The sequence below is a fragment of the Halichoerus grypus genome, chromosome 5 (genome assembly GCF_964656455.1).
Source record: "Halichoerus grypus chromosome 5, mHalGry1.hap1.1, whole genome shotgun sequence".
Taxonomy (NCBI): domain Eukaryota; kingdom Metazoa; phylum Chordata; class Mammalia; order Carnivora; family Phocidae; genus Halichoerus; species Halichoerus grypus.
In genome coordinates, this window is record NC_135716.1 from 151,968,552 (window position 1) to 151,982,563 (window position 14,012).

General features: G+C 55.6%; 1 protein-coding gene across 4 annotated transcripts in view; it reads right to left on the minus strand.

Annotated features, from left to right (window-relative positions):
• Positions 1-1,912: 1,912 nt before the first annotated feature.
• MAST2 (microtubule associated serine/threonine kinase 2) overlaps positions 1,913-14,012 on the minus strand; it is a 220,883-nt gene continuing 208,783 nt past the window's right edge. For 2 of the 4 annotated variants that reach the window (XM_078073206.1, XM_078073204.1), the window contains 17 exons: positions 13,705-13,766; positions 13,350-13,435; positions 12,683-12,891; positions 11,518-11,656; positions 9,363-9,495; positions 8,413-8,578; positions 7,764-7,865; positions 7,391-7,513; positions 7,103-7,212; positions 6,621-6,775; positions 6,104-6,372; positions 5,798-5,995; positions 4,954-5,177; positions 4,651-4,773; positions 4,094-4,230; positions 3,786-3,976; positions 1,913-3,476 (listed from right to left, as the gene is read on the minus strand). In XM_078073206.1, coding sequence (XP_077929332.1) covers positions 1,969-3,476; positions 3,786-3,976; positions 4,094-4,230; positions 4,651-4,773; positions 4,954-5,177; positions 5,798-5,995; positions 6,104-6,372; positions 6,621-6,775; positions 7,103-7,212; positions 7,391-7,513; positions 7,764-7,865; positions 8,413-8,578; positions 9,363-9,495; positions 11,518-11,656; positions 12,683-12,891; positions 13,350-13,435; positions 13,705-13,766 — 3,935 coding nt within the window. In that variant the 3' untranslated portion in view covers positions 1,913-1,968. Of the gene's footprint in view, positions 3,477-3,785; positions 3,980-4,093; positions 4,231-4,650; positions 4,774-4,953; positions 5,178-5,797; positions 5,996-6,103; positions 6,373-6,620; positions 6,776-7,102; positions 7,213-7,390; positions 7,514-7,763; positions 7,866-8,412; positions 8,579-9,362; positions 9,496-11,517; positions 11,657-12,682; positions 12,892-13,349; positions 13,436-13,704; positions 13,767-14,012 lie in introns of all 4 variants that reach the window. The other 2 variants (XM_078073205.1, XM_078073203.1) reach the window with 1 other exon arrangement.

The following is a 14,012-nucleotide window of genomic DNA, read 5'->3' on the forward strand; positions in this document are numbered from 1 at the left end:
GGTTTTTCTTCTGCATATTCTCCGTACAATTGCCATCTATTCCTATGGCCTTACTGTCTATTTGCTGATGGCTGCCAAATCTGGGTCTGGCTCCTACACGGTTCATCCTCAAGGTTGTCCTAGTTCAGATCACTATAACGCATCACTACATCATTTTCTCTCTGCTCTGCGAATTCCACTAGAGCCTCCTTACGCTGCAGCCAGCGTCTTCCTAAAACATAAATGTGATTATACCACTTCCCTGCAGTTATCTCAGAAACCCCTCACGCTAATCTGGCGGTGCTCTCAAAGGGAGCACCACTGGCACTTGGGGCAGCTGCCCTATGGATTACAGGAGGCTTAGCATCTCTATGCCTCCTCCTTCCCCCACCTCCCCACCCCCCATTTCCAACCCCCTAAGGGGGCAGTTCCTTTCTCACAGGAACTGTTGCAAGATGTGCCTACCCCACCTCCTTCACCTTTGCTATGGTGCTTCTAACCAGATCCTGATAAACGTGGGAGGCTCCCCAAAGCAACCAGTTACCTGTGTTCCCAGCATCCAGTACAGGCTGGCTGAGGGTCTGCTGCCAGTGAACGACTGAAGGAAGAAGTGAGTTCAAGAAGGGACTGAAGGCTAAGGAGCCGGACATCTACTTGTAGATTCTGGCACCATGGGCAGGGCACGCCCTCTGGCGGCCACAGCCTTCTCCATGCAAGGTTACAGAGGCTGCGGGGTGCAGGAGGCCCCCAGCCAGTGGCCCTGAGGCATCCCCCGCACCCTGTCTCCAGGCCTCTGGACGCCTCTCTTTCAAACCTAAGCATTGGATTATGGAACAGTTAGTGCAACACCACAGTTTGAGAAAGTCCTGCATCACCATGGAGGTACTCCACCACAGCCCTACTCCTGCCCCTGTGATGCCATCTCCTGACTCCTCCAACACAATGGTCCCAAGATGTCCTCCCCACTCCCACACCATCCACTCACCCACCTGCCAATGCTGAGGTGTCCGCCTCAGCGATGTCCACCTCCATTGGTAAGGCCTGCCTGACAAAAGCCCAGGAAGGGTTCAATGGCTACAAACATTAAGGCAATTCTGTATTTTCATCTTAAGTGGGCCTTCAACATTTTAACAAGTAACTTCTCCATCCATTTCAAAACTCTTCCCTCTCTTGGATTTTAGGACTCTTTTCTAGATGCTGCTAAGTCTTCTCTGACTTAAATGCTAGTGTTCCTCAGTGTACCACTATTGATTACATTGATGGCTCTCAAATTTCTATCTTCAGTCTAGATTTTCCTATTGAGTTCCAGGCCCATGCATCCAGTTACCTTCTGGATGTCCATCAAGTACCTCAAATATATTTAGTTTAACTCCCAAGTTTAACTCCACCTCCTTCCATCTTTTTTACTCATTTTCTGGCTACGAAGCACTCCAACTAAGAAGATAAAGGTGGTTTCTGGAGTCAAGAGAGACCTAGGTTCTAATCCTAGTTCTGCCCAAGCTATGTTACTATCTGAAAACCTGAGTTTCCCTCCTCTATAAAGCAGAGATATTAGTTGCTACGTGGTCTTCCATGGTTCCCCATCACCGACAGAAAGTCTAAACTCTAAGTATCATTAAATATGGCCCTTGCCTAACTCACTAGACCCATTTCCACTTTGGTTTCAGTTCCTTGAATATACCAGGTATATGGTAAGTGCTATACTCGTTGCCTGGATACTCGGACTAATCCCCTCTTCTAACCCAGCAAACTACTACCTATCGTCTGTTTTTCAGGTTTGAGCTCAGATGTCATAGTCTCTGGGAAGCCAAGTTGGGCTAGGTAACCCTCCCCTGACAGTGGAAAGTGTGTTATTCACCACTGTATTCCCAGCAGCAACAAAGACCTTGAGTTACATTTGTGTTGACTGAAAGAACGAAGCAGAAGACAAAGATGGTTTCCAAGAGCATGTATTACACAGGTCTGAGTGCAAGAAATGGCAAACAATGGCTATGTTTGCTTTAAAAGCTCATCAGGTACCAATGCCAAGTCCTGATGCTTTTGAGGGCCCCCTGGCTCTCGGCCCCTCCAGAGTAGGCTGGGCCCAGGCTCCTGGGTGAGGGGGCAGCTTCTGCATGGAACGTCCTGCCTCCTGTCACCTGAGGCATCAGGCACTTCGGTGATGCCCAGGGCTGGCTCCTCTTTCTCTCTCTCTGCACCCGCGGGCTCCCACAGCCAGCTCTGGTGGGGAAACTCACGAGGTGGATGGACCAGCCCAGGAGCACCAGGTGGCCAGGACTTCCCCTCCTGTCTGGGAGACAGGTTCTCAGGGTGGGCTGGAGTTATGGTTTCCAAATCCTGGGAGCTGGCCATCCCACCTTCCATTGCTGCCTTTCTGCTTGGGGATGCCCTGTCTGCACCCTCGATAAGAAATTTCCAAGACCATGGGCCTGGCTCTCCAGAGGTGGAGGAGGCAGCAGAGTGACTGGTGGAGATAAGTCCTGAAGAGCCGGGACAAAGTGCTGTTAGTGCCTGGGTGTGGAAGGGCTGGGCCTTCCAGCAGCCTTCAGGAGGGATGGGGTCTGTGCGGCCAGCCTTACGTAGGCTGGGGGCCGCTGATGAGGCGCTGGCAGCCTCCTCAAAGGCTTGTGGGATCCCAAGCTTCCTGTGGGGGACACTAGGGCCTTCCATTCTGGGAGGCTTCAGTGTGACCTCTGTCAATAGGCCTGGGACCACTGGGCCCTGACTCTTGGGGCCCCTGGACGAGAAGGCATCCTCTTCCTCACCCTCTCCCGCTCCTGTGAGGGGGGGCACCCGGCCCACTGCCGGGCTTGGTGCCAAGCTGGGCTCCTGTACACCTTGGCCGTTCTCGGGCCCCTCCTCGGCGTCATCCTCGGAGGAGTCAACCTCACGGATGGCTTCCTGCTTCTGCAGGGACTCTCGCCGTTCAGCCCGGTCCTGTCGGAGGGTGCCGAGGGCCCACGAGGGAGAAGGCTGCAGCACCCCCTTCCCAGACAGCACACTCCTGGTCCCGACCGCCTCCAGAGGGCTGACTTCCCTGGGTGGCGGTTCCTTCTTTAGCTCGGGGTGGGGCAGGTCCAGGCTATGCTTTCGAGCAGTGCCGAGCTTCTTCTCGGAAGCAGCAAGCGCGGCTGCCAGTTTCTCAGCGGACTGTACTCTCTTTAGCAGTGGTGAGCGGGGCGGCTCCGCACTCTTGGGCCGTGAGAGCTGCCTGCCCAGAGGAGGCGACAAGTGAAGCTTGGCGGGCAAGGCCTGGGCTCCATGGCCAGACAGGGGTGATGGGGAGCGCTGGGGTGAAGCTGCTGGCGGTGGGGAAGGGGTGTGGGCCAGGGGTGACAGTGGGATGCTGCCGGCCGACTTGCGCCGCGGAGAGCGGTACTGGCGCTGGAGCTTGGGTGCCAGGCCGTGCAGGGAGCTGGGCCGTGTGTGCCCAGAGCCGGCTGGAGAACTGGGCACGCTGGAGCTGGGGGAGCTGCTCTGTGACGAAGTCCCTCCCACTGTGCACACACAGACAGACACACAGACAAAGGCAGAGCAATGTTATTAGCTGATACAAGTGACTGAGGGGCAAGACAGGGCTAGCCCTGGAATGTCCCAGGATCAAGGTGACCCCAGCAGTGATCCAGAGCCCAAGCTACAGAAATAAGGTCATCTCCACCCCCGTCCCCTCCTCCCTAAGACTGCTGGGTCTTTCAGGGGGTAGGGTGAATGAGTTTCAGAGTGGGGCCACAGAGAAGCACAGAGGGCCTAGGCTCTTTCCCACCTCCCAGGGGCTGTCTCTGCGATCTGCAGGGAGCACTTCATACCTGAATGCACAGCATCGGGGGTCACCCGGTAGCCCTGAGTGGGAGATCGGGGGGAAAGGCTGTGGCTGTGTGTGGGAGAGCCTGGCCCGCTCTCCCCTGATGATAAGGATCGGTTAAGGGAGGAAAGGCTGCGGCTGGTGTGGAGCAGGGATGCCTGCTTGGTGATCTTCCGGAACAGGGAGCTCCTTTTTCTGCTGCAGAAACAAGGGTCAAGGGCTGAGTTGGGGCACAGGGCACAGCATATACTGGGCCCAGTGGCCAGGGCCCCCAGCACACGCTAGCCACCCAGGTGGCTCAGTCTGGCTCACCTTTCTTGCCCATCTTTGCCCCGGCTCCGCTTACTCCTTCGGGCCATCTTGGCCTTGTAGCTGCCCTTCCGAGCTGGCCCCACTTTAATGGATGTGTTCTCCAAGGGTGTTGTTGAAATAGACACCTTGTTTCCACTCTGGGGAACAGAGCGTGAACCCAAGCTAAGGTAGTGAACATATTCTTGCCCCCGCCCTTACCCTCGGGCACGGCGACACCACAGCTCTAGCTTTTGCCCCTGCATTAACAAGTCTGAACCACAGGCCTTCCTTCCCTCTTCGCGGATTAGGAAATGGCTCCAAGTGGAGCCTGGGCAGTTTGGGGTTGAGAAGGTAGAGAAGAGGCTCATCTGCCTTGTTCTGCAGTCCTGTCCATGGCTCAGAAGGATGCCTGGGCCTTGGTCAGTGAAGATGTTGCTTTCCAGTGAAAACCCACTGTTTTGGGTGCCTCCGTCCTCAGTGCCACGTGTGCCCAACTCTCCCACTCCCCTATGGCCAGTCACAGACTCACAAGGCAGGGGTCCTCTGGGGACCAGAGAGGCAGCACACCCAGCACTAACCTTCAGAATCAGCTCCACCACTTCTGTGTGCACCAGCCCATGCACAGGCTCCCCGTTGACATGAGTGATGAGGTCCCCCTGACGAAGCCCCGCCTCACTGGCTGGACCTCCATCCTCCACGTGCTGCCCCAGGGAGATAACAGTCCTCAGCCTGGAGCCTGAGCGTGAAGTGTGGGGCCTGGTGCTGCTGGGACCCACCCTCCTTGGGCCCCTGAGGATAGTGTGGGCAGGGACAGAAGCAGGGACAGACAGGCCCTGGTGAGGGGAAGGCGGAGGAGTGATGAAAATGGGAGACAAACATACCCACACCATGTGGTGCACAGTGTAGACGTCCGAGTCACCCATGTAGACACGGATGGCCCGCAGGGTGAAGCCATACTTTTTGCCAGCTCGGTGGATGATGATGGGGGGCCTTGAGCTGCTGAGAGCTGGCAGGAAGTCCCTGCTTGGAGAAGAATCCCTGGATGATGGGTTGGATGACTGGGAATGTGGGGACATGGGGCTGGCCAATGGAGAGCAGGTGTGTTCTGGAGAAGGAAAGACAGGACTGAGCAGGTCAGAGGACCCCGGGCTGGCCATGCTCCCAGCCCAGCCCCATCCAGGCTGCTGATCCCAGGCAGCTGTAGCCATAGGCAGAGCCTAGGCCCAGGGACGTCCTCCCCACAGACTTGGAGCAGCCAAGCTCCTCATGTGCCCAGACCCTCCCCAGGAGGCAACGGCAGCTAGCCCTGAGGGCGTCCTTGTACCCCTGTACGTATTCAAACATCGCAATTGCCCTACGAGCTACCACTAGTTTTTTGATGAGGAACTTGAGACTCAGAGAGGTTAAGCAACTTTGTCAAAGTCAGGAGCCATTTGGGGATGGAACCAGGATTTGAATGTAAGCTCTCTGCCTCAGAGCTGGCACTCGTCACCCGGTGCCGTCCTGCCCTGTGGCACGTGCACAGGGCAACCCGACACCACTGCACACCCTTACAGACCTCTCACCTCCTAACACGGGGGCAGCCGTGACACACAGCCTCTCGGGTTCCCACTCCTCGAGGCACAAGGCACAGACACACCTGCCACGTGCAGACCCCTGCCACAGACCCACAGAGACTCCACGGCCCTTCCTGCGAGTTTTATCCTAGTTCCCTGGGGGCCCTACCTGCAGGAATGAGGAGGGACAGGGTTGTGGCTGAGGCAGACTTGATCACTTTGCTGATGGGGCGAGTGGTGCGCTTTTCCACAGAGTCCCCGGAGAGCAGCCGGTGGCGGGCCCTGCGCACCGCCAGGTCACTGATGGCCTTGGCTGTAGCTCCCTCGGTCAGCTGTGGGGTCCCACGGCCTCCTCGAGTCTCCACCGCTGTGGGCCCAAGTGAGCAATGAAAGCTGCAATGCCGCCAAGCCTCCCCACCCTGCCTGCCTGCAGTAGCCTCCACTGCAGGCCCTCTGGCCACCTGCTGGGCCACACCTGGGCTGGGACCGCAGCTCTGGCCAAGGGGCTCCTCGTCTAGCTTCAGCCGCCGCTCCACTGGCCCAGATAGCCCTTCTCCAGAAGGGGCTGTCAGAAGCCATGTACCCTCCTGCTGCTGTCTCCTGGGGGTGCTGCTGGCCTCGTCAGGGCCCTCAGGGAAGCGGGGAGCATCCAGGAGGCCTGAGCAGCGGCGTCGCACTGTCAGCGGAGGGCTCGAGTCGCTCTCCGTGTGGGATGACTCGGACACCGACAGCCGCTTCCGCAATCTATGAGACACCAGGCCCAGGTGAGACAGGCAGGTGGTCTTCCTCCTCCAGCCCAGGCTTCCGTAGGGGCTCACAAGGGTTATAAGTCACAGAACTTCTTCCCTCAGACACTCCTCTGGAAGCCGTGCTTGTGAGGCCCCCCCGCTCACTGCCACCAGCGCTCCGCCCCGCATCTGGATCCCGCCCATGACCTACAACACCTGACGGATGGCTGTGCTGCCCGCCCCAGGGGAGTTCTGGGTGCTCACATCTCAGGGGAGCCAATCACCCAGCTCCGGTCTCGGCCCTTCAGCCCTGCCAGGCCGTCAGAGCGGTCGTCCTTCTCCTCGCTCAGGCTGCGCTTGGTGGGGGGCGGTGCCCGGCGCTCCTCGAGCAGCGAGAGCCGCTCCATGCTACTGTACACCTGTGGGCACAGAGGCTGTGCTGGGGACAGGCCCCAGCAGCCTCACCTCCCAAAAGTATCCTTGGCACCTGACACCCAGGAATTGGAACCAGTTCTGCCCTTCCCTCCTCCACACCAGGTGAATCTTTGAGGAAGCAGCTCTTCCACTGAGGGGGCCTGGAGTGCTTCTTGCAGTCTCTGTCATAGGCAGGCCCAGCCCTTTCTTCCTCTTTTCCTAGGGGCAGCCCCGTCACCTGCTCCCCCCACCTGCCCCCCAGCCATGGCCCTTGACAGGCCCTCTTCTCCCAGTCCTCCTGTTCTGCCCAGCCTGGGCCTGTTCCGTCGCACCTTGCTGAACCTCGGAGAGCATGAAGAGAACTGGCGGATCTCCAGGCAGCCATCCTCACTCACTTCTTCCTCGTCCTCTGAGTCCACATGGTGGTAGCGCTCTGAGCGGGCTGGATCAGACACACAGGACGGGTCCCTTCAGAGGCCCCTGGTGGTGCCTCCTTTTGACCCTTATCAGACCTCAGAGGGCCTGGAGAAGTTGCTCCTGATGCCAAGTTCAGGGTGCACAGGTGTTTCTGGGCAAACAGAGAGGATCCCCACTCCTCCCTGTCCCATCAGTGGCCTTACTGTCAAAGTAGCTGGTATCATCCTCTGACTCCAGCTGAGGAATAAATTCAGCCTTCTGGCGAAGAAGTCCTGTCCAGTCCAGGCCGGTGAAGAACGAGTGCTGCTTCACCTCAGAGGCACTGCCTGTGGACAGGAAGGGCGTGGGCGAGGGCGCGGGATGCGCTACGCGGAGTCCGGAGCAGCAGGTGCGGTGAGAAGCCAGACCTCAGAGGCCAGTCCTGAGGGCCTCAGCCCCAGCACCTCTTCTTGCGCTCAGAGCAGGGCAGTCTCAGGATCACATGCACTGCCCACACCTGAAGCCTGAGCTTTCCGGATGCATAGACTCAATCTCCCTCTTCCAAGTTGTGAGAAAGCTCAGTGGGGCCGGTCCTACCTGTACCCAGTCTCTCCAGAGGGTTCTGATGGAGCAGTTTAGAGGTGAGGTCCTGGGCATCTGGCGGCAGAGCATCATCCCCCTCAGGCCACACAATCTCATCTGAGGAGTTGGGGGGAAAGAGGGAAGGAGTGGGTTAGAAGAGGGTCTCAGAGGCTGCAGGCAGAGTGGGGTCATAAAGAGGAAGGTTCTAGGATAAGATATGGGGAGGGAGGCATAGAGGGCCCAGCCCAGAGCCCCTGAAAGCCAACTCCTTAAGTTCTATAGGTTCCTGTCCTCCTAGGGGGTCTCACACCCGCTCACCCATGGCCCATCCTGTGATCCAGGACTCCCCTGTCCTGAAGCTCTAGCTCAGCCTGATTCTACACTTCAGACACCAGCACACTCACACACACACAACCTCATACTCACAGGACACACACACCACAGGCACACTCACGCCCACATGGGGGAGACATGAACTCAATCAGAACAAGCCCTGGGTGACAGAGTACATGCACGCGCACACACACACACACATCTAAGAAGCAAGCATACTACACACACACACACACACGAATTCACAACATAAGCCTCACAGGTGCATGCATAAATCATATTTGTGGATCCAGACTCTGTCTCCCCAGTGTGCCTGGGTGATGGTACCTACCACTGATCACTTGCCCAAAGAGCTCCTCCGGAGTATCTCCAAAGAAAGGGACGCAACCCACCAGGAACTCATATAGGATTATGCCCATGGCCCACCAGTCCACCGGCTTCCCATAGCCCTGACGGAGGATCACCTCAGGCGCGATGTACTCCGGCGTCCCGCATACCTGGGCACACAGAAACCAGGCTAGCTCAGCTTCCTGAGGCAGCTCACTGGCATCATGGCTGAAGGGCTGGGGATGGTCCCACCTCTGGAGAAATCTCTGAATGAAGACTCAGCTTACTTTGGTTAAAGAGCAAGATCAACAGGAACCCAGGGTATCAGAGTTGGAACTGCTGGTGGGGTGAGTTTATGTTCTTCCCAGTTAACCAAAACATACAATTCTAGCCTGGAACAACCACCCCCAGAGCGCTCAACACCTCTTTATGGCATCTAGTTCCCCCAACTGGCCTCTGCCCTCCAGTCTCTCAAAGGACAGCCCCTACAGTCACATGACTACTTACAGGGACTTGCAAACAGTTACCATCTGAACTGTCAAATCAGGGAACATCTAGAGGCTACTCTCAGGAAGCTGGGCCACAGCCCAGTGGAAACTTGGAGCCGTGTTCCAAGAACAACAGACTCCAGAAGAGCCTTGCCCTTGACTGAGGCTAGGAGGCTCAGGACTAATCTCACGTTAGTCTCAGAGAGTAACAATGGTTATATATGACCTATTTTCTCCAAACCCCAAGGAAGAAAATGATTTTGGATTTTATATTCATTATGATTCTTGAGCCCCACCCCGTTTTCCAAATATGCTCCCTTACCTCAATGCCTCCCTGGAACCAAAAGGAGGAAAAGATAGGAGCTCCCAGTCTCAACATGTAGCTACAGGGTTAAGTATGTGGCCCCTCACCACATATTCTAAAGTCTGGACCTCAACACCCAAGGTCTCAACCATTCTTCCTTACCTGCTTGTCCAGGAACTCCCGGGCATCCTTTTCAATGTGGCCCTCGTACAAGTTTGTTGTCAGGCTCATGAGGCCAATTTTAGAAAGGCCAAAGTCAGTAAGCTTGATGTGCCCCATGGATGTAATCAGGAGGCTGGGAAGTCAGAGACACAGAAGTATGGGGTTATTTCCTGGTTTTCCAAGAGTGCTGATTTTAGTACATGCCAAATTTTCCCACTCAGGCTTCTATAGGGTTCCTGTGGGACTTAAGCAGGGTAGCTTCAGCCGGGAGCCAGGCAGCTGTGAAAGAAAAGGCATCTCTGGCTTTGTGAGTCCTGCATTCTGCACAAGCAACTCACCTGCCTCTTGCCCATTCCCCCAACTCATTACCGTTTACTGCCCTCAACCGTATTCTCTGCTGCGGGCAGGTACCAGCAGCAATCAGCCTCAGCCCGAGGCTCTCCTCACCTGGGTGGCTCACAATACCCAGGCTCAGGGAGAGGGGAAAGGGGCGCATAATCTTGTGCCATGCCCACAGCTGGTTTTAAAGGAGGGCTGGTTGGGAGAAACCAGAGATAAGAGCTCACAGGAAATGGTCTCCTTCTTCCCCTGTCACATACCCTGACTGAGTCATTTCATTTCATGACAAAGGCTTCACCCTGCCACCCTTTATTCTGATTTCCAAATCAGCATCTGACTTCCTTTATGAGCTCCATGCCTACTAACTGCCCAGATGTCTTCCAGGCACCGTGAACTCAACCTGTCCAAAGCAGAGTCACACCTCCTACCTGGTACTCTTCTCAGAAAATGATTTCTGTTACCTCTGAGCTGAGAAGTACTTGATTATTTATAAAGATACTCTGGCTCCTGAAAGGTCTTACAACAGAGTAACTAACAGAAAAAGTAGGTATTATTATCCCCATTTTAAAGGGGAGGAACAGGGGCGCCTGGGTGGCTCAGTCGTTAAGCGTCTGCCTTCGGCTCAGGTCATGATCCCAGGGTCCTGGGACTGAGCCCCACATCGGGCTCCCTGCTCTGCGGAGAGCCCGCTTCTCCCTCTCCCACTCTCCCTTCTTGTGTCCCCTCTCTTGCTGTGTCTCCCTCTGTCAAATAAATATATAAAATCTTTAAAAAAAGGGGGGGGGACAAGAGGCTCAGAGGTTTAATTAACAGATCCAAGCTCACAGAGTTAACAAGTGGTCATTTGAACTCTGGTCTGTCTAGTGTCAAAGCCACTTTCCATGACAGAGGCTTATCCCCATGCACGAGTCCTGAGCTGGAAATCTGGAAGATAGCCCAGACTCTGCTCCCTTTTTCTCTCCCACGCACCCCTCCCCCACCTTTAGGTTTCCTTTCTACTTCCTAACGGTCTCCCCTCTCTTCTGCATCCTGCAGGCATGGCTGGTTCGGCCCGGTCTCCTGCAACAGCCTCACCATCTTTCCACTGGCAGAGTGATCTTTCTAAGCCTAAACCTGAGCGTGTCATTCTATCATACCTCTGGCTAACAGGCCCTTTGACGACTCACTAGGATCCTTTAAAATAAAATCCAAACCTAACAAAAAGACCCTTGGAGATCTGCTCCCTGCCTACCTCTCCAGCCTTATCTCTTACTACTCTGACCAATTAACGATCCCAGTCTCCGCATAATGTACTATTTGTAGTTCCAGGGTCCTGTGCTCTCATACCTGCGTGCCTTTTGCAAATCCTGCTTCCTGGCTTTAGAAAGCTCCTCCCACCTTTCCCCATCTGACTAATGCCTTCTGAGAAGTAGCCTATACTTAGGTAGTTCTGTGTCCCACACTGAAGTTCTATAGGTCAGGGACCATCTTACAGCCCAGATTACAGTGCTTGGCCCAGGGACGTCAGCAAATGTGAGAACCCTTGTTCAGCCTCTACTAGATGGTGCTGACGCTCTCCGGCTTGGTTTCTTTAGCTGAGCTCCTCAGTGGCTCTTCCATGTCACTGAGGCCTTACGAAGCCCCGGCCAGACTCGCTGGCAACCGGCTTTGCATCTGGGGTGGTCAGGGGCTGGAGTTCTAGGCCTAGACAGACACCCACATGAGCACTGTTTTCTAGCAGCCATTCTGGGATAGATTCAAACATGCTGTGTCTGCCTCCACTTATTTAGAGACCCAAGAGGGAGACCTTGGGCCGGGGCCCCGAGAGTGGGCGTACTTGTCAGGCTTGAGGTCACGGTGCACAATGCCGTAGTTGTGCAAGTACTCCAGGGCCAGCACGGTCTCCGCAAAGTACAGACGCACCATGTCCACAGGCAGGGCCCCAATGTTCTTCAGCAGAGTGGCACAGTCTCCTCCTGTAACAAGCCCAGGACACCATGAAGGAAGGACCCAGTTCCCTCGTCAGGACGGTCTCAGGCTTATGTCTCTGAAGCCTCGGGGAAACCCCTGGTGCTAGAGGCCGGGAGTCTAGCCCTCCCGCTGTGGTACGGGGGGCACACAGAGTGGAGAGGTGTAGGTGGAAGCGAATCTGCCAATGGCTGTCAAGGCCATCATTCAGGCCAGAGAGGGTAGGAACCCGGGCCTCCATGCCTGTGAGGGGACTGGCAGGGCTAGCGCAAAGTTATTTCGGGGTGGGAGTCCATCGGCCTGAGACTCCAGCATTTGTCCACTTATGTCCTTCCTGTTGGCTATCCTTTGGTTTTTGAATAAGGCAACATTGTAAACTCCCAGCACGTACTCTCTGGATGAAAAGGAGAGTTTTGTTCAGTTTCAACTTCAAGACTTAGGCCAAATATCTTTGGAAGCTGTACCCAGCAGTGCGAAGGGAAGAGTGAAGGTCACTGGGAAAGCTGCCGTCTCTCCCCAGGGGGGCCCCAGGATGCTCTTCGACTCCATCCCCAGAGCATTTTGTGTGGTCTCAAGGGGTGTCCCCTTCACAAGCCCTCAGTCAGGGCAATGGCATTCCTTTTATTCCTGAGGGTCCAGATGCAGTCCTCCCAGCATGCAACCCTTGTGTGGCTCTGCTACCTCCTTTGGTCCTGCCTGGCACCAGCAGTAGAGACCATCCAGGCTTTGGGGCGCAGGATTCTACAGCTGTTGGGCTGATACATCTTGTCCCAGAATGCCTCTCTTTGCACCTGACATGGCGGCCTCATGGCAGCTACTACTCCAGAAGCCTCTCCCTTTGAGGGGCAGGGAGCCTTGTGCCCACTGTGGCCAAATGGTCTCTGAGATCCTAAGGCAAAAAACCAATGCCGAAGAGAGATTGGGAAGCTGGGCCCTGAAATGTCACCCCTATACAAAGCTGTTGGTCCCAGCTCAGGGCTAAGCCTCACACGGTGCCTTGGCCTCCATGCCAGGCCACCTTTCCCCGCCAGTACCTTCAACATACTCCATCACCATGCACAGGTGGCGCTTGGTCTCAAAGGAGCAGAACATGCTGACCACAAAGGGGTTCTCGGCAAAAGTCAATATGTCACGCTCCACGAAGGCCTGCTGGATCTGGTTCCGAAGGATCAAGTTCTGCTTGTTGACCTTCTTCATGGCAAAGCGCTGTCGGGTGGACTTATGCCGCACCAGGAATACAGCCCTGGAAACACAGCCCATCCCATCTCCCATGGGCCCTCAGCACCTGGGCTGTGCTCCCCACCACCCAGAGCTGGGGTGTCCAAACTGCCTCCTATCCCACCTTATAAACGCACAGACCAAAGGAGCAGGGGTGAGCTTATCGATGAGAAGGATCTGGGCCTCCTGCCCACAGAACTCTTCAATTTCCCAATACACCAAGTCCTGAGGACACAGTTCAACCCTTCCCCAGAGTTCAGTGAGAGGAGGAGTACTACCAAGAGGAGTGGGGACCTTGTCTGGGAAAGAAACAACGCTCAGATGTCAGAGGAAACAACTCCTGTCTCTCCAGGAGGCCTTGGGAGGGAGAGGGTCTATCCTGAGGCATCTGCCCAGAGGATTAGGTATCATACGCTTCTAGAAGGAAGAGCCCAAGGGCTGACTTAGCTCCAGTCCTGGCCACACCCTCACCCCTGCCTTTACCCATAGGCGCCATTGCTGATGAGCTTAATAGTTTCGAAGTCCTCCTCAGAGGGTGTCTTTTTAGATGTCAGAGATGCCCCACGGCCCTAGAAGACAAGAACAAAGGCAGGAGGCAAGCGTGCATCTTAGAGCCCACATGCTTGGGGAAGCTGGAGCCCCAGCATCAGCTCAGCTCTTAGTCCTGCTGCAGCCCCCACCCATTCTTCCTGATGCAGGAGCTGAGTGACTTCGGAGATGGTAGGTGCAACGGCCCACTCCTCCATCCCGCCCTCAGATGTCCTCTCAGAGAGGACTCTGGCCCTTTGCTTCATAGGGCCCAGCCTCTGGGATTGGGGCAGAAGCTCTAGGTCTTTACCTCCACTGAATCATCTGTCTCTGGAGTGTCAGGACTGTCATAGCTGCTCAACTGGGCCATTTCTAGAAACAAAGCAAGGGCACAAGAGAAAGGTGTGCGCAGCAATGTCAGGCATCTCAACAGTCCACTCAAAGCCCACGACAGGTGCATGCAAGGTAGGCATTCGTATCTCCTGCATCAGTCTGGGGTGCAAATCCAGTCCCGTGGCTCCAGCCTCAGAGCAGTCACAGCTTTTGGACTTGTTTGCCAAATAATATTGCCACTCCTATTTCTAGAAGCCCAGTGCCATTCACAAGGCCTGACAAATT